This window comes from Aulostomus chinensis, chromosome 19 (assembly GCF_037954235.1).
Source record: "Aulostomus chinensis isolate RoL2024-O1b breed Wild chromosome 19, RoL_Achi_v1.0, whole genome shotgun sequence".
Lineage (NCBI taxonomy): Eukaryota > Metazoa > Chordata > Actinopteri > Syngnathiformes > Aulostomidae > Aulostomus > Aulostomus chinensis.
In genome coordinates, this window is record NC_141338.1 from 22,010,869 (window position 1) to 22,033,497 (window position 22,629).

At 45.9% G+C, this 22,629-nt stretch overlaps 3 protein-coding genes across 7 annotated transcripts in view; 1 reads left to right on the top strand and 2 right to left on the bottom strand.

Moving 5' to 3' along the window:
• Window positions 1–7,033, bottom strand: zdhhc12b (zDHHC palmitoyltransferase 12b). Its single transcript, XM_086187586.1, has 5 exons — window positions 6,279–7,033; window positions 5,961–6,100; window positions 4,426–4,518; window positions 2,365–2,531; window positions 1–2,283 (listed from the first exon to the last, which is right to left on the bottom strand). The coding sequence occupies exons 1-5, from the start codon at window positions 6,373–6,375 to the stop codon at window positions 1,968–1,970; spliced, it is 813 nt and encodes a 270-aa protein (XP_086043712.1). The 5' UTR covers window positions 6,376–7,033; the 3' UTR covers window positions 1–1,967.
• Window positions 6,285–13,334, top strand: uap1l1 (UDP-N-acetylglucosamine pyrophosphorylase 1 like 1). 2 transcript variants are annotated; one of them, XM_086187581.1, is made up of 10 exons: window positions 6,285–6,392; window positions 7,062–7,343; window positions 8,353–8,557; window positions 8,653–8,828; window positions 8,918–9,090; window positions 9,522–9,715; window positions 10,590–10,730; window positions 10,842–11,027; window positions 12,355–12,403; window positions 12,549–13,334. In XM_086187581.1, exons 1-10 carry the CDS (start codon window positions 6,374–6,376, stop codon window positions 12,633–12,635), a joined length of 1,512 nt encoding a protein of 503 aa, XP_086043707.1. In that variant the 5' UTR covers window positions 6,285–6,373; the 3' UTR covers window positions 12,636–13,334. The 2 variants fall into 2 exon arrangements, with proteins under 2 accessions (XP_086043707.1, XP_086043706.1); XM_086187580.1 differs by lacking the exon at window positions 6,285–6,392 and having other exon boundaries at window positions 6,780–7,343.
• Window positions 12,514–22,629, bottom strand: part of slc25a25b (solute carrier family 25 member 25b) — a 16,037-nt gene continuing 5,921 nt past the window's right edge. For 2 of the 4 annotated variants that reach the window (XM_086187582.1, XM_086187584.1), the window contains exons 3-11: window positions 22,461–22,548; window positions 21,148–21,183; window positions 20,865–20,976; window positions 20,185–20,343; window positions 19,150–19,302; window positions 18,966–19,073; window positions 18,158–18,325; window positions 17,924–18,074; window positions 12,514–16,639 (exon numbers count right to left, since the gene is read on the bottom strand). In XM_086187582.1, the coding sequence (XP_086043708.1) occupies window positions 16,455–16,639; window positions 17,924–18,074; window positions 18,158–18,325; window positions 18,966–19,073; window positions 19,150–19,302; window positions 20,185–20,343; window positions 20,865–20,976; window positions 21,148–21,183; window positions 22,461–22,548 (1,160 nt within the window). In that variant the 3' untranslated portion in view covers window positions 12,514–16,454. The remainder of the gene's footprint in view (window positions 16,640–17,923; window positions 18,075–18,157; window positions 18,326–18,965; window positions 19,074–19,149; window positions 19,303–20,184; window positions 20,344–20,864; window positions 20,977–21,147; window positions 21,184–22,460; window positions 22,549–22,629) is intronic. The other 2 variants (XM_086187583.1, XM_086187585.1) reach the window with 2 other exon arrangements.

The window sequence follows — 22,629 nt, forward strand, 5'->3', positions numbered from 1 at the left end:
AGAATCTCTTGATCAAACATGGATTTATTGATATTTACGTTACATAATAAGTAGTAAAAATCATTGCATATAACTTCAGAAGTACAACACATATAACTTCCTCCGGACCAGAGTTCTCACACTGGTGCTTTCATCCAGAACCACAGTTGTATGTTAAATTCAACAGCACATTTATTGCTCTGACAAGGTTACTATTGCACAAGGAAACATCCCCAAACCCCACGTAGCTCTGTTCTGCTGCTGCTGTATTCCAGCTTAAAACAGTCATACAAAAATCTAAACTAGCTTAAAATCGTATGATACAATTTCACATTGTTCAATATAAAATAGCTTAGAGCACAACATGGATTAAATGCTAAACTAGGATCAATAGTCTTCACGGCCTCATATTAAAGGTTGCTGGAAGAACGATTGCAAGGTGTCATTTCAATGGAAGCTGTGAAAACTCAGGAAAGATTCAGCGACTGCAACTAGCACACAAACGTTCTACTCTACAAGGACAAATGCACCGACTTAGAAAAAAAGTTCAGCCTCCATAGACGACCACAGATCTGGGCTGTCAACACGTGGATCTACAAGTCTGTAAATAGTATTTAGCATGTAAACTTGTGAGTAAACAGTCCAGCAGTCATGGTTACAATGTGGCTGTCACACCGAGACGAGGACTCTAAGAACGTAGTGAGCATCCACAACAATGATTCAGGGGGAGGGATGAGGGACAGGCCAGATCAGGTGGATCGGGTTCTGTACATGAATGTAAACAACAGTAGAATAAGGAGAACTGGCTGCTGCTGGTTCTCGGCTGCACACGCACCCGTGCGCACAGTGAGAGCCGTGGTTCTCAATGTCAAGGAAACCTCTGACCAGCTGCATTTACTGCATCCTCCCTAAATCACGAGGATGTACCTGCGTATGTCTCTCTCTCTCTCTCTCACACACACACACACGCGCACGTGAAAGCCAGTCAACCAACCACACAATCCTGGGAAGAGAAGTTGTACTCAGGCTGATCTCCATCTGATATCTCAGGAATATCTGACTAAATCATCCTGTTCCAATATTGGTGAATAAATGCTGGTGTCAGATCGACTATATTTGTCGCCACCACGATTCTGAAGGTCAAGTTCATGTTTGTTGATCAACTGCTGCATCTGTGGACGCCCATCAACACACGTCAATACAGATCACTATACGATATCATTACACGTGAATAAAAAACACTTTAGTTGACCTCCTCCAGTGAAGAGGGCTGAGCTGGATGAAGGACTGGCTGTTGGTCAAACTACACTTGAGTCATGAACTTGGACCTCTGACGTGTCTCAATGGGAAAAACTTCAACATGAACATTTTTTTCAAGATGGAACATAAGAGCAGGGTCATGTGGCAGTGTGTTAGCTGACCATCTCCAGAATCCTCAGCTCTAGTTTGACACTTTTTTCCAAACATCAATCTAAGTGAAGGAAATTTCAGTGAAGGTTTACAGTGATACTTTGTAAGGCACCAGTTTGAGGCAACAGTAATGAAATAAACCCCACAGCTCCTCAACATGAGTAGATAAAAGTCAAAGTACACACCAATAATTCTGCTTAATTACTGTCCACCATTGATTACTTCCACCGAAGGTTGGAGCCTCAACATGGAGGACCCCTGCTCTCTGCTAGACTGTTCCACCCCAGGTTCCACAGGAGTATCTGGAGGGGGTAAAGGGGGTCAGGAGGTTCTGGAGGTGGTCAGGAGCATCTGGAGGGGGTCAGGAGGGTCTAGAGGGCGTCAGGGGGGTCTGGTGGCCAAGAAAGGACCCTTAACATTGAGAAACACTTTTATGCTGCTGACAGCCTCGTAAGAGTGAGAGATGCCGTTAATCACCAGGAGAAGGAAGGTGGTCATGTTATGGCACCGCACTATCAAGGTAAACTGCACACGAGCACAATGAATCCCATTTTGTTCCAGAGGGAAATCCACTCTGCCTAGACCTGGTCACTGCCCTCTCTGAAGTAGACCTGCTCCCACACCACTGTGCCCCACTCGAAGAAAAACCCCCAGAGGTTATGGAATGTGCCACGGTCGAAGGGGTTTTCATCAGCGCCACAGTGTTTGAGGTAGGAGATGCGGTGGCGTGACATGAACTCCCAGGTGGTGGTGTTGAGTGAGACCAGGTAGAGGTGGGAGCCGAGCAGCAGCAACACGATCAGGGAGAGCAGCCCCAGCAGCACAGCAACACCCAGCAGCACGCCGTTGGTGCGCAGCCACAGCTGCCAGTTGGAGGCATAGCTGAAGCCCGTCCTGAGGACACACGAGAGGGACAGCAGCCGTTGGCAAGAGTCCACACTGAGAACGAGAGAGGCGGTCTGACTGGCTACTCACCAAGCGATGTGCAGCCCCCACAGCAGCACCAGCAGCTGGACGGCCAAGTACAGCACGAACCAGCGGTGGTTCCTCTCGCCAACACAGTTCTCAATCCAGGGGCAGTGATGGTCATAGCGCCGGACACAGTGCTGACATGTCTGACAGTGCTTTGATCTCATTGGCTGCTGCTCAGAAAAAAAAAAAATATTGTCAGTGTCAGTGAGTGTATCTACACACAAGAAAAGTCACGGTTCTAAGTCGCATCCTGGTCATATTCAGGATTTAGTGTTGACATACACACAGAGAAACCTGAATATTGATATTCTTGAATACACAATAGGTATTTTTGTTCCTAGGCACGCGATAAATACTAATATTCCTGTATACATAGTATTAGTATCCCCGTTTCTGAATCCGGCATCTTATTTGCGCAGCACAAATGCTGCACTGATTTTGCAGTTTGACAGAAGCTGGATCAGAACCACTCCTGGGTTCTTCTGTGTGGCGGAGCTGTGCTGTTTCCCCAGGACGCTGCAGCGTAACCTGACCTGCTCCACCGTACACTTTGGGAACTGGCGTCCTGGAGCCTTGAGCAGGTCAGCTTCCTCTTGTCTAAGCTGCCAATAACACTGAATTCTTTCATCCCAAGAAAACAACACTCAGTTTCATTGCTGCTCCAGAGGTGAGATGCTCTCGCTGCTTCCGCCATGTTTTTTCACTGGTCCATTAGTGGGCTGAGGCCACACCTACGCAGGCAGCTGTCAGTACCCAGGTTGATGCCACGCTAGTTTGTTTCTTTTTGTTCTTCAGGTATCAAAACCAGATTTCTAAGAACGGGGATGAGCCCTACTCCCAGTTTCTCTAATGGGGATAAAGAGAAAACATGAACAAACAAACTAGGATACTTCCAAAAAACCTGATCACAACCAGGACATTTAAGTCCATGTGAACATACTCATACAACCACATGATCAAAAATGACCTCATAACACAGTGATAGTACTTTGATTTGAGATTCTATGTATGCAAGAATATATCAGCTGACATCAGGAAAATAAGAGCACATTAACATACAAGTCAGGTTTATTTGTATAGCGCAAGATCACCACAGAGGTCATCTCAGGACACTTGACCAGCAGTGCAAGTTTAGAGCCAGCAGCCTGGCTCCAGCAGGTGGGTGAGAGAGAGCAGGAGAGGGAGGGAAGGAGGGACGAGGAACAGAGGAACAGGAAGACTTAGATACATGACTAACAACAATAGCTGATATGATAATTAATATGGTTAACAAGAATATCAGCAGTGGATGCTTATGTGTTCATGTGACGTGTTCTACTAAAGTTTTGAATGAGTTTGTCAATTATCCTGGTTATCAAGACAAATGCACACAACTGAGATGAGTGTCTGAACCCAAACACACACCCTTAGACCAGCGTGAAGGAAACACAAGCGCAAACATTTGTGCAGTTATATTCCTGCGTTAAATAAATCGCAATCGTAAAAGAAATCTTTCACCAAAACAAAGCCATTGCTGCAACATGTGCGGTGTTGCACTTCCTCGTTTTTGCAGTTACATAAATGCACAGGCTGACATGATTGACAGAAAAGAACTTTTTTTTAAAATCATCCGCTATCAGACAAACCATCACTTCAAACTTTGACACAGAGTTTTCTTTCTTCTGTATCTTCACACGTGGGTGAGACGCTGTGGCTACTGACAGCAGGTTCTACATCGCGTCTTTGTACTGGTCACGGGTGTGTTAACATTTGGATCACATTTTAGGGCAATAATCAGCCTGAGAACTAGAGAGAACTCCTCTGTCATCTGGTCTGTCATCTGATCCCACTGACCGAGCCTGCAAATACTTCACAACCTCATGTGTCACATTACACACACAAATGTTCGCAGAGGAGAAATGACATCATGTGCACTTGAAGACAGGGATGACAAAAACTACATTTAAAAATGTCAGAATTTGTAGTCTTCCCCTGTGTCAGACATCTTTTTTTGAACAGGGAAAGTCAGTTATATAAAAAACACCGTAGTAGTAGTAGTAGTAGTAGTAGTAGTCAAGGATGTACCTGAAGCAGGCAGTGGCCGCACCGCCGCTGTCGCAGGGATTTGGTGGTGGGCGGGATCATGTCCTGCTGCTCCTCCATCAGTCCAAGCGTGAACTGGAACAACACACCAGGCAAACTGATCAAGGATGTTACAATATTGATATAGAAAATCATATGTTCATTCCACCGGTCCAAGGAAACAATGAGTGGAAATTTAAAAACTTTTCATTTTATAGGGTATCTTGACTGTTCGCTTTTAAGCTTTGATTTCCACTGTGGAAAAACTGTGGATCACATTTCTAGATTCTGGAAAAAAAATCTGTGACACTACATCGCATTTTGAAGGTATCGGATAAAAATATGGATACGGGCCTCACGGATGACATCAATCCACCTATAAACACCCCTCCGTTCAGACGTTCCATCATTCACAATGTTCCATATTAGTCTGATGACCTGGTGAACACAGCTGACTGAACAAGGAGCTCCACATACCTGCAACGTAACACAACACCTCGGCGGTGCAGCAATTAACTCATGCCTCTCAGCCAGTAACAAGTACAAGTACTGAAAGACTACCAGTTGCAATACTTCATGTAATTCAGTTCATCTCTCTCAAGACGAGTTTTTAAAGCACCTGTGTCTCAGGGAGGGCAAGCAGGCGTCCTGCTTAGATTGGGACTGCACAGCAAGTCCAACCAAAATCTGACATTCCGAAAAATTAGGAGGTTTTAATACAAGAGTGGCCCAAGGAACACAAGGCTCATAGAGTTCTGGGTCTGTGGAGGAGGTTCTAGTGAGACCCCACAGTGATTCCCACCAGAACAAGCGAACAGCAGCTGAAATGACCAGCGTTTACCACATTGAGGATCACACCCAGTCTGCACACCATCAAGTCTGATATAACTTCAGTGTTTGGAAGACATAAAAGTAGCCAAACTGACAATAAAAATAAAACACACGACTGTTTTTTGTTTCGCTTTTTTGTTCCAAATAAATCAGGATTGTCACATCCAGTGTTATTTCATATGTTTAATGCTGCTTTTTTACTAACACCCCCTCAGGTTTAGTCAACAGTTAACTCGAAATAGACCGTATAGCATTGTCTCTCTCTCCCGGGCAGCATGACTCCGTTCATATCTGTTGACTGCTTCGACTCGGATCTGTTACTTCTTGAGCGGAGGCACTGTAGTTTCAACACTTATTGGGACAAATGACAGCAAGAAGCCTAAGATCAGGAGAACCGGGACACTTCATGAGGGTGGGAGTTTGGGAAAGCTGCATTCAAAATGTAATAATATTGGTATTCTTTTGAGTGCTGCTGGATGAACCAGATTGCAAATAATAGGGATGTTAGGAGCTAAAGAGCAAAGGAGACATGTTCATATCTGAAGTTGGACCCCCTGTGTAGTAGTGTAGTGTAGTACTGTGTTCCAAAAAACATACTCTTTGTCCCACTTGTGTCTCATCTCAGATTCTTGATACTGAGAATTTTGACAGAGTTCTGAAATATGAGATGACAAGAGGAGGAACGAAGCTGATGGTTCAGTCATTACTTGCAGGTCGCTGTCCTCAGACACGATGAAGCCCGGGTCCATCAGAGAGACAGCGAAGTAGAGGAGGACGGACACTAGCACCAGCAGAACGAAGAGCACCGGCTGCACCAGCTGGCCGGTCTCCTCCTGCTTCTTCAGCTCTGCAACCATACACACGGAATTACTCAGTAGTGCCGTAACGGTGCTCACGGAGGCTCGTCTCACAAATATGAGCCACTAATGTTGCTTTTGATGCAATATAACACATAACACGAAACCTAGTGTCAGCTAGCTGGAGCCGTGACGCTGGTGTGTGGTCATGACACAGAGGTCACTTACCTGTATCATGTAGGAAAAGTATTAACGTGATCACCCACGTCAGAATCACATGAGCGGTCCGGACCAGAAACCCTGAGCCAAACACATTTTTGAACATGGTGCTGGCATGTTCAGGTAGACATCGCTGTCAGGGTGGGGTTAGCTAGAAGCTAATGCTAGATCACGTCGTGTCAAACACAGACGACCGCGATCGCTGGTTAGCAGGTTAGCGTCACTCAGAAGCGTTAGCATGCGGGACGGTGGTTAAAACCCTAAACTAAAAGCGGGTCACATATCATTTTTAAAAACGGTAAAGTTGCGGTTGCGATAGATTAAAGGTGTGAACGCAGGTAACGCAATTTCTATATTGTACAAACCGTCCGTTTCGTTTCAGTGCATTTGTTATTGTTTTGCCCCCCATCGCCTTCTTGACGTCTGAGCTATGATTGGCCAACACCGGTCATGTGACATTGTCGTGGACGGCGGTCGTTACAGAACAATAATCACGCCGTTCTTTAATCAGTGGATAGTAGAAGAATTTTCTTTGGGCTATTTTTCTAGACTCGCTGTTCCACCAATCATGACTGACTCAGAACTCACGTTTGTTTGTGATGAAAAACGACACTTTTTCACGCCTTGTCTCTGATTACTGTTTTCATTTTGTTTTTTCAACTGCACCTGGAGTCACGAGTTGCTCACGAGACTGTAACTTCCTGCCAGCTGCACAAACTCACACACACACACACACACACACACACTCGGGATTGAAGCACTGTAACATCTCTCTGGTCTCCTCCGTGACAGCGATGGGTTCCCTGGAGCGAGTTCGACAGGGTTTGGAGAGTGCGGGTCAGGCTCACGTCCTGCAGTACTGGCCGGAGCTGAGTCCGGATGAGAGGGAGCGTTTCCTCCGAGAGCTGTCTCAACTGGACCTCCAGGGGCTGAGGGTGCACTGCGAGGGGGCTGCAAAGGCTGCAGTTACCCCGCCTGAGCGCTTGGACCAATTCATGCAGCCGGTTCCTGCGGAGCTCATCGGTAGCGTGAAGAAAAGTGACCCAAACTGTCTGGCAGAGTGGGAAGATGAAGGTGAAGTGTTACACACGGTAACCTGCCCTCTAACATGATGGAAAGATGTTAAACAACACGGAGACTTTGACTGCTCGCTCAGTCCCCCCTGTAGCCGCACCAACCATCTTCCCTTGACTCCATGACATCCATGAGGTCAAGGGAAGATGTGAAGTGGCGAGGAGCTGCCACAGTTAATGGGTATAGCTCACAAACAGTAGCCTCTCCGATTCATGTCTGTGCTTGCTCTGATGTTCACACTGGTCATCTTGAAGTTTCAGTGTAGCAAGGAACTCCACTCCAGACGATCACATGAGCAAACACTTGGCCGCAGTGGTGATAACAACATCAGCAGTGTGGTGTGTAGGATGTGGGAATAAGGTTCTCTGTGAGTCCCTGTATTTTACAGACACGTTCGTCTTTCCACTCATGAGATTCTTGTTGTCTGGCCAGGTCATGTGACTAGTTCTTCTCAGTCTTCACATCAGCAGTAGCTCAGGAACGCCTGAAGGGAGGTCCTTCCAACACGACCCATCATCCAGCCTGACGGATCGACAGAACAAATATCAGAGTACTGTTACCTCCTATGATTATGATATCTCAGTAATGGGGGGGGGGGGTTCTTTAAATTTGCCACAAATGTCCAGATCAAAGGTCAAGGTCACTGTGACAGGCTCACCACCACAATGCAGTATTTAGAATTTTAGCCGCCCCTTCTGAAGAATCGTCTGTAACTGCACCTGCAGCTCTTGGTGTTGCTGCTCAGCATCTTGTGAATTTGGATGGATAGAATTCAATCCTTCTACCTCCCAAATCATGGCAGCAACAACTCACTGAGGGGTCCATCATGCTGCCTCACACCCTAAGTCACCAGAGTGTTTATCAGCAACCAGACGGAACAGTACACACCGCAACTAAATCAGCGTTTGAATCAACAGCATCATATAAATATGGGAGTGTGATTGGAAGTGTAAGTTCCCTCTCAAGCATCCTAGTGTAGCACTCCTCACACCTACACACTCCTCCACAGGACTGCTGCAAATCTCTCAGAACAAGGTTGGAGTCCTGCTGCTGGCTGGTGGTCAGGGGACCCGTCTTGGAGTTCAGTATCCCAAAGGGATGTATGATGTTGGGTTGCTGAGTGGGAAAACCTTGTACCAGATCCAGGCCGAGCGCATCCACAAAATCCAGGAGCTGGCAGAGGTCAAGCATGGGTCATCCTGCATCATTCCATGGTAAGACCTCCTGACCTGCTGACCTCCTGACCTCACCTCTCTGATCATGAGGCCATGAAGCTTAAATAGTCTAAAGTCTTGTCTGTGTTTGTCAGGTACATAATGACCAGTGAGTTCACGCTGGCTCCCACGGAGAAGTTCTTCAAGGACAACAAATATTTTGGTCTGGAATCATCCAACATTATTATGTTTGAGCAGAGGATGATCCCAGCAGTGACCTTTGATGGAAAGCTCATCCTTCAGGAGAGAGGGAAGGTTGCCATGGCACCAGGTGAGTTCAGGAGGCCTGGCAAGACAATCTGTTGTGTGTCCATGAGAGTGTGAATTTGTTGTCTCAAGAACCACTGCACTGTCTGCCAGATGGGAATGGTGGTCTGTACCGGGCACTGGTGGACAACAAGGTGCTAGAGGACATGAAGAGGAGGGGAGTGGAGTACCTGCACGTGTACTGTGTAGACAACATCCTGGTCAAGATGGCCGACCCTGTGTTTATCGGGTTTTGTGTTTGCAAAGGGGCCGACTGTGGAGCCAAGGTAGAGTGATACTAAACAACAGAGTCAAGTCTGTGCGGAGTACCAGCTCTGTTGCTTCCTGGTGTGGGCTGGTTCTGATGGGACCAGGGATGTGTTTAGTCTACTTTAGCATGTAGACTGGAAGCAGATGAATATCCCAATTCCCGAACAAACACCGCTACACTGGAACCCGTTTTTGTTTAATCTACACTCAAACTAAAATCATAACTCAAGATTTTTAGAGAGAACCTATTCCTCCATGAAGCTGAGCGCAGTGAGGTTCCAGGTCCGGTCCAGTCCAACGAGAAGAGATACTTGCACTAAAACATGCTCAGAAGCTAGAAACTATCACTTTTACATGAAACAATGGACTGTTAAAACTACGTCCTCCTCTATGCTAAGCTAGGCTATCCACACCCTTTTCCATACTCACACATCCTATCCCGTGCCAGGTGGTGGAGAAGGCGTATCCCGCGGAGCCAGTGGGTGTGGTTTGCAGGGTGAGAGGCGTGTCCCATGTGGTGGAGTACAGTGAGATCCAACCAGAGACGGCTGAGCTTCGAGGGCCCGGGGGAGAGTTGGTCTACAGTGCTGGAAACATCTGCAACCACTTCTTTACCAGGGCGTTCTTAGAGGATGTAGCAGAGTAAATCATTTTAGATCTCATACAGTGTGTTGACAGAAGATCCTCTAAATGTTTGACGAGAGTCCCGAACTGACGCCATCTACCCGCTGAATTTAAGCCACCTAGTAAGGGGAAGTAAACCTCATTTAAAACACCAAAATGACACTTTGTTGGCTTCATCTGATGTACAGCTACATCAGATATAGGCTGCGTTCGAATTGCCAAGTAGCAACCTACGTCCTACTGCTACGACCTACCGCTACAGCCTACTTCTACAACCTAATCACGGCGGCAGCATTCGGACACCGTAGAACAGGGGTGGGTTGCAAAGTAGGCCACTACTCGCGCCAGTTGTGGTTTCGGACAGCCTACGACCTGCTCTGAGACCTAGGATCAGACCTACTTGGCAATTCGGACACAGAGTGCAGTATCAGTCTGTTCGTTCACACTAAATCCTAATATTACCAGGTTTTGCCTTCTTCTCACTATACTGAACACACACACAGCCCAGGGGCCAATCTTGTCGACAATGCAATTATTTAGGGAAATTAATATACATTTTATATCATGAACAGTCACCAGTCACTTCCTGTCAGCATGTTCAGGGTCGTGTGAAGCTGACTGACACCACTCTCATATGTTGACTTCTAGACATCACAATAGCAGCGAGATTCTGTCTGTCCATCCCTCCCACAGCGGTTATTCCTGCTTCTCCTGGGGAGTCAGTCTGATTTTAGTGACTATTGTCAGCAGCAACATCTGGCAAGAGGTGGCACCTCGTACTGTTCCACATACAATCAACAATGAAGCACAAAAAGTTGTCAGTTTTTTATGCTACTTGGACATTAGGGTGATGTAATCTTTTGATTTGCTGATATTTACTGTTGTCTCACAGGAACTTTGAAGACCAACTGAAGCAACATGTTGCTATCAAAAAAGTGCCATTTCTGGACTCGTGTGGTAATCAGGTCAAACCCAGCAAACCAAATGGCATAAAGATGGAGAAGTTCGTCTTTGACGTCTTTCCATTCTCCAGGTTTGTCAAGTGTTAACTGCTGCTTTACTGTCAGTAGAATAAGCTGCTTGGTATCACTGGGCCTGTGTGACTCTACAGCCATGTAAAACATTCCCTGTCTTTCTCTGGAAGGACCTTTGTTGTGTTTGAAGTGTTAAGGGAGGAGGAGTTTTCCCCCCTGAAGAATGCAGACGGAGCAGCCACAGACAGTCCGACCACGGCCAGAAACGCTCTGCTGGCTCAACACTGCCGCTGGGCTGCCGTCGCTGGAGCCTCCCTGTTGGATAAACACGGGAACGTTCTTTCTCCTGCAGCCAGGTCAGAGGAACACGTAGACCATCGCAACTATGATGATGGCAAATAGTCCCAAATTAGACCGTACATTTATTCAAATTGCCAAAATAGCCTCAAAGTCTCAGAGTCTGTACAGTTCTTCACCATCTGACCTTAGACCCTCCTAAAAAGACAGTCTGACTCCAGCATGAAAAAAGAAAGATAAGAATAAACTGAAGATGAGGATTGAGGCTGAGCTCCGGGAACTCAAGCTACCTTCTCACTGCGAGGCTTCATGCTCAAGTCTGATTTTGGGTCAAATACATTTTTTTTTCTTTGGTTTTACACATTTATCGTTGAAATGCAGTTGATGTCAGATACCAGTGTGTCATTACATGGTTGTGAACAATGATATCAACAATGACATCATGCAGCGCGCTCTCCTGCATACGTTCCAGCTCAGTGAATGTCAATTACACACATAAAAACTTTGCCAAGAACCAGTAAAGAGTAAAGTCATTGTAATAAGAAGCATCAAGTGCGTCTTTGCTGCTGAAGACCCTCAGCAAAGCAGTGCTCCACTGATTGTTTCACAGTGACTCCCCTCTGCTGAAACGGGAAACATTCTTCTCTAGTGTGACATAGAAGTTGCATGAATTCTGATTTGACTGTTCAGACTGAGATCAACTTGGTGTCTGATTGTGGAGCACATCTGAAAGGGTTCCACATTTGATCTGAAAAGATCCAGCTCAGCTTTGATCTGATCTGATCAGATCAAATGTGAGTTGAGCGGTTCACATTGTGAAACTCTGAGATAAAACCAAGAAAAACATTGGTCAGACCTGAGCGACATTTGTCTGTGGTGTGAGTGGAGCTGATGTGGACTGGGTATGTGGTACAGAGCTGATGTGGAGGACAGCCACAGGCTCTGTCTGTGTTGTTGTGCCTAGTTTGTCTCTGTCCCTACAGGAAGGACACTTGTCCCTCTAAATTCAATGCTTCTCTTCATTTAGCATTTCAGATCCTGCCGGTGGCTGTCCTATCCTGATGATATGCTGACTACAGGGGGTGTGTGTGCCCACACGTGGCGTAATGGGGCATTGTCAGCCTGGATTGATATTTTCTCCGAATGTGGACTTGCTATTGGTTGAAGCATCCTGCGTTTTTGCAGTCAGTTAACGAGGATTTCTTGTTCTCCTTCTGTGCAAAGTAGAATGAAATAAAATGAAAGTGTCTGTGGAGAGCAACAGTGATCGTAGTATCATTGTAGCTACAGGATGGACGGCTGAGTGTTACTTCAAGATGAACTGGAGAAAATCTGAAACTAATTGAAATGGTTTTTTTCTTTCCCTTTGTTGTCTCCACGAGACAGTCCTCCAGCTCAGTGTGAGATTTCACCACTGGTGTCCTACTTTGGAGAGGTGAGAACTAAGTTTCTTTGGTGAAAGTTAAAGACTCTAATTGAAAGTTTTCTGACTTTCACAGTTGGTGTTTAAACTTGTGAACAATGACTAAAAAGGCCTGTGAGGTTTGTGTGGTTCTGATCCGGCCACCTGTGTGTTCCAGGGTCTGGAGCAGCTGCTGAAGGGGAAGACGCTGCAGACTCCCTTGGTTCTGCATGGAAGACGAGCCTCAGAGCTGCAGGCTCAGTAATGGCTCTCATGGAGACAATCATGTCACATTCATCTCAGAATCGTCACAAGGTTGAGAGGGATCAACAAATCATGTGATGTTAACCACAAAAAAGGGAATTTTAAATTAATTAAATACGTGTTTTTTAAGTCTTTATTTTTATCTCAGAGTTTAGAGGGCAACTTGTTTATTAAGTGGTTCTGAGGAATAAATTCTTCAGAATATTTGGCCACAGACAGAAAACTCAAGCTTCCATTCATCATTCCTTTTAGTTTAGATGGAGCACCGGGTTTCGTCCCACCATGTTCCGGAGGTGTGCTGCTGCAGCCTTGAACACCACCCGCCCCACATCATGAACATGTCATCCTTGATTGCAGAACCACCCACGGTCCTCGTTCTCAGGGAGGGAAAACAATAGTTGGCGTCAGCATGTCATTAGTTGGACATTTGTAATTCATTAAGAAATATACACGTTTAGAGGCAAACGCTCTGCGTAGTTAATGTTGCTGGTGCTGGGTCCTGAGGGGACATGACGGGTGTGCACGTGCTACCGGACCTTCCTGAATACTCATGAATGGGGTTTGGGCCTGGATGTCACAGCTGAAGGTGAATGGCACCGTCAGCACCGCGTTCAGTCACCTGAACATTTCTGCTCCTTTGACACACTTGATCATCCGATGTGATTTCAGTTAAATATTCAATGAAATTCAATAAAAACACTTTATATGTTAATGTTGCACTAGTTTATAAGTTCATCTCATACAAGCATTCAAAATAATAATACTTCTGAAAACATATAACTACCGTACAAGTACTCACATTCTGGTATCTCTGGCAGAGCTAGCATAGTAAAATAAATTACAAATATATATGTATTGAATACTCTTAACTAAACCATTACCCATCATACATTGCAGCCTTCAGCCTGTACAGTCTAATAGTTCCTGTACATTTCAAGTTTCACTGGCTGTGACATCATCATGTGTCACTGTAGACCCACCGTCTCATCCTCCTGCAGCTACAAGGACACATCGAGGTTTACAAGCAGACAAGTTTGAGTAAGGCAGCGGAGAGCATCCAGGTACACACACACGCACGCACACACACACACAGCAGGGGAGTGTCTGTTTAAAAAAGACACACACAACTTATTTAAGAGATCCTGTTCAGACAGTCGGTGTAACTTTCTGATGTCGCCATGATGATGATGATGGGTGAAGATGTCAGGTGTCAGATGGAGTCCTTAAGTTTCTAAACTACATCAATGTTCGAGTGTCTCAACTCAGACCCACCTGAATATGAAAATATTCAGCACATCAACAGATTCAAATTCAGCCCTCAATCTTAATGTTTAAATAAATATAACAATAAATAATATTTAAAAAAAAAAAACATCAGGAATTAAAGCAGAATATTTTAAAGTGCAAACAACGTTCCACACCTCGGGGTGTTTTGGAGCATTACAGCAACATTGGGACATGCAAGGCACTCGGAAAGTGATCTCAAACACAAGTCGCTCCCTTCTGGATCCTCTCTGATTTATAAATGATACATTTTAGCCATTCTTCATGTAGACGTGTTGAGCATCTATACAAAGCTTTACGGGACTTGAACCTCTACACTCTACTATATTAGACTGTTAACTGAACAAATATCAGAAAAAAAGATCAAATGTTTGCAGAGAAAAAAATCATGGTGGCCTTCCATTTATATAGATCTTTTGAACGAGATCTGAAAATAATAATGCTGCTGCTAAGTTGTGGCAGCAACTTTGTCATTTTGGCTGCAGATGGAAGCGGGTTTTTACGTTTCTACACTCATGGCACCTGGTTTTGTGAGGAGCTCCACTGCTCCTCACCCATCACATCCTTCTCATCTCTAGTACCAGTGACATCATCACTGTGAACATCAACCCTATTTTCCATTAAAACAAAACGTCAGTCCAGAGCTGCTAAAGCCCTGAAATGCATATTGCATAACCATGAAAGTACCACTGTAGAAGCATGACAGTTCTGCAGCAGCGCCGCTGGCATAGATGGCTGGGTCAGCCGCAGCAGACCACTCGCTGTCCGCGCTGGATTAAACACTGACAGTTGAGGCCAACTGATATCTGTTTTCTAAAAGAAAACAGTCGTGATGGGACGTGATGAGCCAGGGAAGGACACCCTGTGACTGATGAGATCCAATCAGGAGGCATGTGTCAGAATCTGCAGCACTGTTTCTTAAAGAATCTGTTTCTGCCTGTCAGACTAAAACAGAAGCCCTGAGTTTTCAAACTGAAACAGGGTGAGGAGTTCAAAAAGTGGAGGCTATGCAACACAGCAGAGGCTCCTCACCTGAAAACAACAATGCAGCAGAGCGAACACAGCTGACGGAGGCCACGGACCTCCAGTCAGTGTGTGCTGTGTTGGCCCATCACTAAAACAGACATTCCTCTCTCTGCACAGCAAGTCTGTGTCCTTCATCAACACACAGCTGTAGCTGCTGCTGAGATGAAACACCACCAAGAAACATTTCAAGGAAGAAAGACATGCTTTCTCAAGTCTGCTCAGGATTTTTGCTGATACTGATGCGAGCAGTTAAGACTTCTGAAGTAATTCGGTAGTTTTATCATACGAGACATCGAGGGTGTGGAGATGACGAGAATCACAGGAAACAACATCATGTTCCTGATTTCCACACATTTTTAAGAGTCACTTAAAAATGTAAACATAGAAAAATATGACATTCATGCGAATTCTTCTGCTTGATACAAAACTCGACAGACTGCCTTACATGATGATGTCAAGGTGTGAATCTGGAGCTTTAACACAAATTTAGTCACCTGAAAAGTATAAAGGGTGTATCAGGTACTTCATGAAGTTTTCTCTCTGACTTCTTGGTGAATCCAGAACTCAAAACACCAGTTACATATTTGCTGCTGCTGAACAAAACACCTCCTAACAAACTCAACACGTGTTCAAGAAGGGAAAACTGGAATTCAGGACCTGGAACTAGAAATACTTAATAAACTACATTTTGACTTTGATATTAGGATTGTAGATTAGCAGACTTTACCTGGGCTGGCTCATTCCTCCTGGGGATCGCTGGTGCTCTACATGATAAGATTCAGGTTTCTGTTCTTCTAGAAGCATAAATGTGACGGTAACTTCATAATCTAAAGCAAATGGGAAGTTTAAAAACTAGTTCATATAGCTGAGACTTCCAGGCTGGATGACACTAAATTTCTGATTATCAGATGGTCCAGCAAGTCTCTAAGGACCCCTGCCCCCCCACACACACACACCTTCCAGTTAACAGAGCCATGGTTCTTGATAGTGACGTCATGGCGGTTCACTGGCCCACGTGTCCTCTGAGAGTCGATGGTCTACACGCAGTGTAATGGAAGTCAAGATAAATAGTGGCACTACAAAGTTTCAGCATTTCTGAGTCTTGTTTAACAATCCTGGATGAGAGAATGAAGATGTGACTCACTTCATAGTGGAATATTCTGTGAAAAGAATCAGCTGGAGCCCTTCATGAGTGTTAGTGGGGCTATGACTGGCAGCTTGACCCTTCTGTCACAGCATAGCCACAACATTGTAAACAATTGGCTTTCTACAATAAGATAAAGTGAAGGAGCGTTGAAGCACTGCTGGATCTTTCAAGTAATTCTATAAATAAGAGGAACCAGCAGAGAAGCTTTCATCCATCCAGGAAGTCTTTGTTCCTGCTCTCACCTCAACTGCACCTTCAACCCTAGAAGTGTTTCAATGTCTGTAATCTGAGCAGCTCCACAATCCTCAGCTAGACAGAAAAGCAAAGAACCTTTGGCCTCGCCACCTGCTCTTCAGCGCCCCCTCACTTTGACTGCACCCCCAGAGTGATCTTGAGGTGCTCGTAGACCACGTAGCTGATGCTGACGGACGGAATGACCTTCATGAAGTTGGGTGCCAGGCCCCGGTAGAGCCCCATGGCCCCCTCCGTCCTGACGATGTGTCTGAACAGGCTTGTCATGCTCATCTGAGGGCCCCCCTCCAGGGTAGCTGGGGACAACAGAGGGACAACAGGCTGATCAGAAGTGTCACAGTGACTTTGACATTTGACCTCAAAAGACCCAGTGGTCATTTGTGCCAAGGTGTTCTAGAGAAATGGCGTTAATGAGAATGGGATGAAGAAACAACCAGAAATCCTCCCTGATCAGGTGAGGAGGCCTTTCAGGTGATACTGATCATTGATGTTGATCATTTACATTAACGATCTTTATGAAGATCCAGTCCCTCCAGAAAAATGCAGAGTTTTTTGTGATCCTTGCGGCCAACAATCCTTGATTATGCGTCACGTTTTCTTGAAAATAAATGCGACGGAATATGCGAGATATTTTTGCAATTTGATGTGATGAAATTGTGGGAACTTGCAAAAACTGTGGTTTGTTGAATACGAAAGAAAAATAGTCAATCCCCAACACTCTGTTCTCACCAGGCTACGACTTTCACGTAGAGAGTCATTTCTAATGACTGCCTATGATAAGCAAGTATACGACGTCACAGGAAGTGCTGGGAGTAAATCATTTTAGTTGGCAAATGACATGGACTTGCAGACGTCATCATGTCTTCTTCACGGTGTTTGCAGCTTTCTGATGAGGTCACTTCACAATGTTCCGAGGGCAACAGGAGGAAATGGCTCCTTGTATGAAGTGCATGCAACATTTTTCAAATTTCTGCGAAGATACGCGTGACTTTTTTTGCAACGAAAATGCAGGGATTAGGAAATACTGCAAGCCTCGCATATTTTGTACATTTTGTGTGGAAATCTGCAATTCATGCGGTGAAAGTGCAGCGTCTTCGAAAATATGTGACACCCGCATAAATGTGGGGACTTTGGCTGATTATGCGTTGAATTATGTGATCGCAGAGTTGCAATTTTCTGGAGGGACTGAAGTTCATCAGAAAAATGTTCCATTTAACATTATTAAGAAACAAAAAAACCAACAAGAACCACCACGGTGAGCTGACTTGTCTGCTCTCACTTCCTGACTCCAACCTGTCACACATCCATGATGCAGCTGAACAACATGAGTAGCTTTACTGTGATTGGCTGTCTGCATCTCACCTGCAGCATCTTCCATCCTCTCTTAGGCTATGAGCCTGGGATGGAGCACCCTGGGGGTTGTGCTGGTAACATTCTAGAAAGCCGTTTCCTTCTTGCTATGGTTAAGTGTCTCTTGCTGCTGGAGTGTCTGCTGCTTTGACCTCCCAGGCCTCACACTACACCAGCTCCACTCTGCTGCGGCTGCTAGTCCCACAGCCCCTCCTGCAGCAGTGACTGACCTTGTGCCTGCATCCGCGTCCGGACCAGGGCAAGCGGGTAGCTGGCCAGCTGTCCACATGTGCTGGAAGTGGTGCCACAGGCCAGGAGCACAAACACTCCTGGATCAGCGCTGTCGGTGGCAAAGCGCTGCAGCCAGGAATTCTTCAGTGTCTGATGGAGGACAGACAGAGTCCAAGATGTCAAGAAACACCAAACAGCCCACAGGCTGAAGAAGCACCAAGGCAGACACAGACCTCATAGACAGCCAGGTCGATACCGGCATAGGGGATGATGCCCAGCATGTTAGGGATGTAGCCCTTATAGAAAGCAGCCACTCCCTCCTTCTGGAGGATATGCTTTGCGCAATCCATTATTCCCCAGTACTGGCCTGTCTTCCCCAGAGCCAACCGCGTCTTCAGGACCTGATAGGACAGGAGGTCATGATCACAGTAACCTCCACCAAAAACCTCTCAGACATGAGAACAATGAGTGTGAACACAGCGTGAGCATTCTGATTTTAAATACTCATAACAGCCACCGCAGGAAGTGAACATTACGACTACATCACTGAACTCTGTAATCCAAGTTTACATATTTTATACATATAAAGGTATATATTAGATATTTAATTATATATAAAAAGCTAATAAATATCCATCCATCCATCCATTGTCTTCTGCTTATTCCTGCTAAGGGTCGTGAGGGGGTGGAGCCTATCCCAGCGGCTACGGGCGAGAGGTGGGGTTCACCCTGGACAGGTCACCAGTCTAATACATATCTTAACACTAATTGTGTTTAAATGCTATTACATTCTTACATTATCATCATCATCAGGGGCATAAAATGTTCTTCATGTTACAATATAACTGACTGTTCCTGATATAATACCATTATAATTGATTGTAAAGCATTAATATCGATTGACAGGCTGAGGCCAAGCTCCGCCACTTTCCTCCCACTGCAGGGAGCAGCAGACAGTTCAGGTCTGAATTGCTGGACTCGTGGCACCAAGTGAAATATGACGTGAATTTGGATGCCAGCATCAGTCCACTGGGGTCTCACCTCCATGGGGTAGATGCTGCTCTGAGCGATGACTCCTGCCAGTGAGCCTGCCACCAGTCTCTCTGTGATGCCCAGTGTCTCCTGGTTGCTTCCTATGATTCGTTTAATCTGAAAGACGAGACATCCTTGGTGACCACCAGAACAAACCCAGATGGTAACGTGAGGCGCGTGTGAGCCTGCATACCTGTTCGTAGGACATGAATTTGATAGCAGACTCAGGGGCAATTTTGATGACATTGATGCCGTTTCCTCGCCACAGCGACCTCATGCCACCTTCTCGGATCATCTGGACAAAGCCTCCAGCCATACGCATGCTGTTGCTCTTAGAGGCATGAACCTGAGCAGGCAGGGACACAAACATCAGTCTGCATGTCCAAGGCAAGGCAATTTTATTTGTAGAGCCCGTTTTCACCACCAGTTTGTCTCAAAGGGCTTCACATGGCATCATAACAACATCCTCTGCCCTCAGAGCCTCACATCGACTGAGGAGAAACTCCATAGAAAACCCTTTTAACAGGGAAAAATCTGAGAAACCTCAGAGTGAACAACAGAGGAGGGATCCCTCACCAGGAGGGACAGACGTGCAGTAGATGTTGTTACAGACAAGAAAACAGTTTACAATACAAAATGTGAGAAACACGGAAATGTTAATAACAGTTGAAGAAGGAAGCTTCTGGAAGGGGAGGCAGGGAGAGCAAGCCAGCTTGATGGGGGACTGGATGGTAGACTGGTTCATGGAAGGGGAGGCAGGGAGAGCAAGCCAGCTTGATGGGGGACTGGATGGTAGACTGGTTCATGGAAGGGGAGGCAGGGAGAGCAAGCCAGCTTGATGGGGGACTGGATGGTAGACTGGTTCATGGAAGGGGAGGCAGGGAGAGCAAGCCAGCTTGATGGGGGACTGGATGGCAGACTGGTTCATGGAAGGGGAGACAGGGAGAGCAAGCCAGCTTGATGGGGGACTGGATGGCAGACTGGGTCATGGAAGGGGAGGCAGGGAGAGCAAGCCAGCTTGATGGGGGACTGGATGGTAGACTGGTTCATGGAAGGGGAGGCAGGGAGAGCAAGCCAGCTTGATGGGGGACTGGATGGTAGACTGGTTCATGGAAGGGGAGACAGGGAGCGCAAGCCAGCTTGATGGGGGACTGGATGGCAGACTGGTTCATGGTACACTGGTACAAAGGTCGACATCCCTCTCCGTCATTCATCAGCTTTGTGTTACCTGCATGAGCACTTTGAGTCTGTCCAGTGGTGCTGTGCAGGTGCGAGACACTGCACCAGCCCCTCCACCGGCCACAAGGTGTCGCCACCACATGCCTGTTTTCTTCTCCTCAGCTGTGAACTCATCTGGCACCATCAAACTCTCCCCGACATCGAAGATCTTGAGAGCAAGCACAGAGTCTCAGTCCGGCAACATGCTGAGTCAAACCTGCGTAGACGATCTAGCGGATTTCTCTGTGGGTTGATCCTGATGTGATCTGGTTTCACCCTCGGTGCAGTTTTTGAATAAGCACTGCAGTTGCTCTGCAAATTCAAGGCAAGTGAATTTTTATACACTTGCACAGACTTGCATAGGCAGGAGCCGGAGTAGGAGTCGAGAAAATCCAAAAGTACAACCAGGGAAATGTTAAAAAGGAGTTGACATAGTAATATTCCACTCAACAAATGCTGTATACAGCACAGCTGCTCTCATCAGGACACTCACCACGTCTGAGGCTGCTTACAAGTCTCATAGGACCAAACATCTGCCATTTTACACATGATCAGGTTAAAAACACGCTTCTGATAGCATGTCAAATTGTCATAATTTCTCCCTGAACTTTAGGGAAATAAATATGAAGAAAATAAAAGTGTGAGAGACACAGACAAAGAGAGAGAGAGAGGGAGAGAGACAGAGAGTACCGTGGAGTGTTTCCAGTAGAGGATGATCTCAGGAATGTTGTCTGCAGGATGAAGGAGGTGGTAATCCCGCCATTCATTCCAGTCAATCGTCATGGTTCCATTTTTGTCCATGCTGGGTGACACAGTGGACACACATGAGTCGGACAGCAGAGATCAGACGCTGTCTGCTCACATGCACTCTTACTTCTCAGTGATGGAGACATTTGCTCTTGTGCGTTCTGTCGTAGCAGGATAGTTGGATTTTACCACATGCAGGTCTCCTGTGCAACACTCTTATACTTACTATAGGATAGGGGCCCAGATATGCCCCCTCCTTATTCTGAGACCAGCCAGAGAGAAGAACAGATGGACAGACAGGAGGTTAGAGGGAGCAGATGAGGATCGAACCATGAAAACAAACCTCATAGAGACAAACACTGATCACGTGAAGCACAGACAGCAGCGTAACCTCAATGATGATTTAAAGGTCAGACACAGGAGGGATGTCACCATCCCTCCATTCCTGATGATTGCTCTACTTCATGTGTGTTGCACTGATGATTGTTAAAGTTACCAGGGAGGTCATGTGATCACTGACAAGCGTCTTGTTGGATATCTCAAAAAACAAATGTATGCATTTTGATTTAAATGTGGTGTAAAGATCAGTGACGCTAGAATGAAGAAGTCATTCATGTTTGGAGGGGAGGTGGGTCCGATTGTACTTTTCCGTGTTGTGTATCCATGTAGTGTCCTTGGTGGAGCGTGCACACTCTGCTGTCCTCTTTACAGATTAGACCAGCTCCTCTCAGTCACTGTTAATGTTTCATGCATGCAGCAAACTGATGCTGAAGCCTTTGGAGGACAGGAGCTCTCTATAAGACACTGACACATTTCTCAGATTGATGTGAAAAACAAGTCGGTTTCTGGTTTTAGTTTAATTCCTCTTCCAATCACAAGGCATGGATTTCTCTTAACCCACACAACGAACTACAAGGCATGATCTCAATAATGCATCCATTGTATTTGTTAATTCTGTTTTATAACAAGCTGAGCACAGCCTGGACGCAGAGTGACACACGATGATCTGCTGAGCTAGTCCTTGGTGACTGGCCGTGTGGTGTATCACTTTTAATGCCGTATCAGGGAAGCGAGGGACACTGTGATCTCCATCTCTTTCAGAAAGGAAGGTCCAGTGATTCCGTTCCCATAGACGGTAATAAAAGAGGCACTGAACTTCCAGGCCACACCACTCAGGTAAGACCCTTCCAAAGCAAAATGGACAATTCAGATGTGCCTCTCGTCTGATGATGTCATGATGTGGTGTTGGATTGTGGGGATGTTATCACTGTTGTTAAAAAAAGACACTTCTGAATCAGACTGACAAGACATTCAATTCACGTTTATTTGCAATATATCACGACGTTCTGTGAAATAACTGCGCGATCACTAGCTAGTGTAACGCTACCTTGCTGATGCATGATTAAGGAGGCTCAGTACACCCACACAACCGACAGGATACTGTGCCACAGCTGACTGAGTGAAACTGGTACCTCCAATAACAAGATGGATGACTCTGGGTTTGTCTCTGTTGGACACATCTTAAAATGTTCCTCTCACCTTTTGAGGATCTTCTCAGCCTGTTCCTCAGAGATGGTCACTCCCAGGTCACGCAGAGACTGCATGATTTCTTGGCAGTCGATCTGACCTGCACCACAAAGCAGGGTCAGTTTAGTAGCCACAGGAGGAGAACCGCTTTGTCAATTCTTTGACCATAGAGGACAAAAAT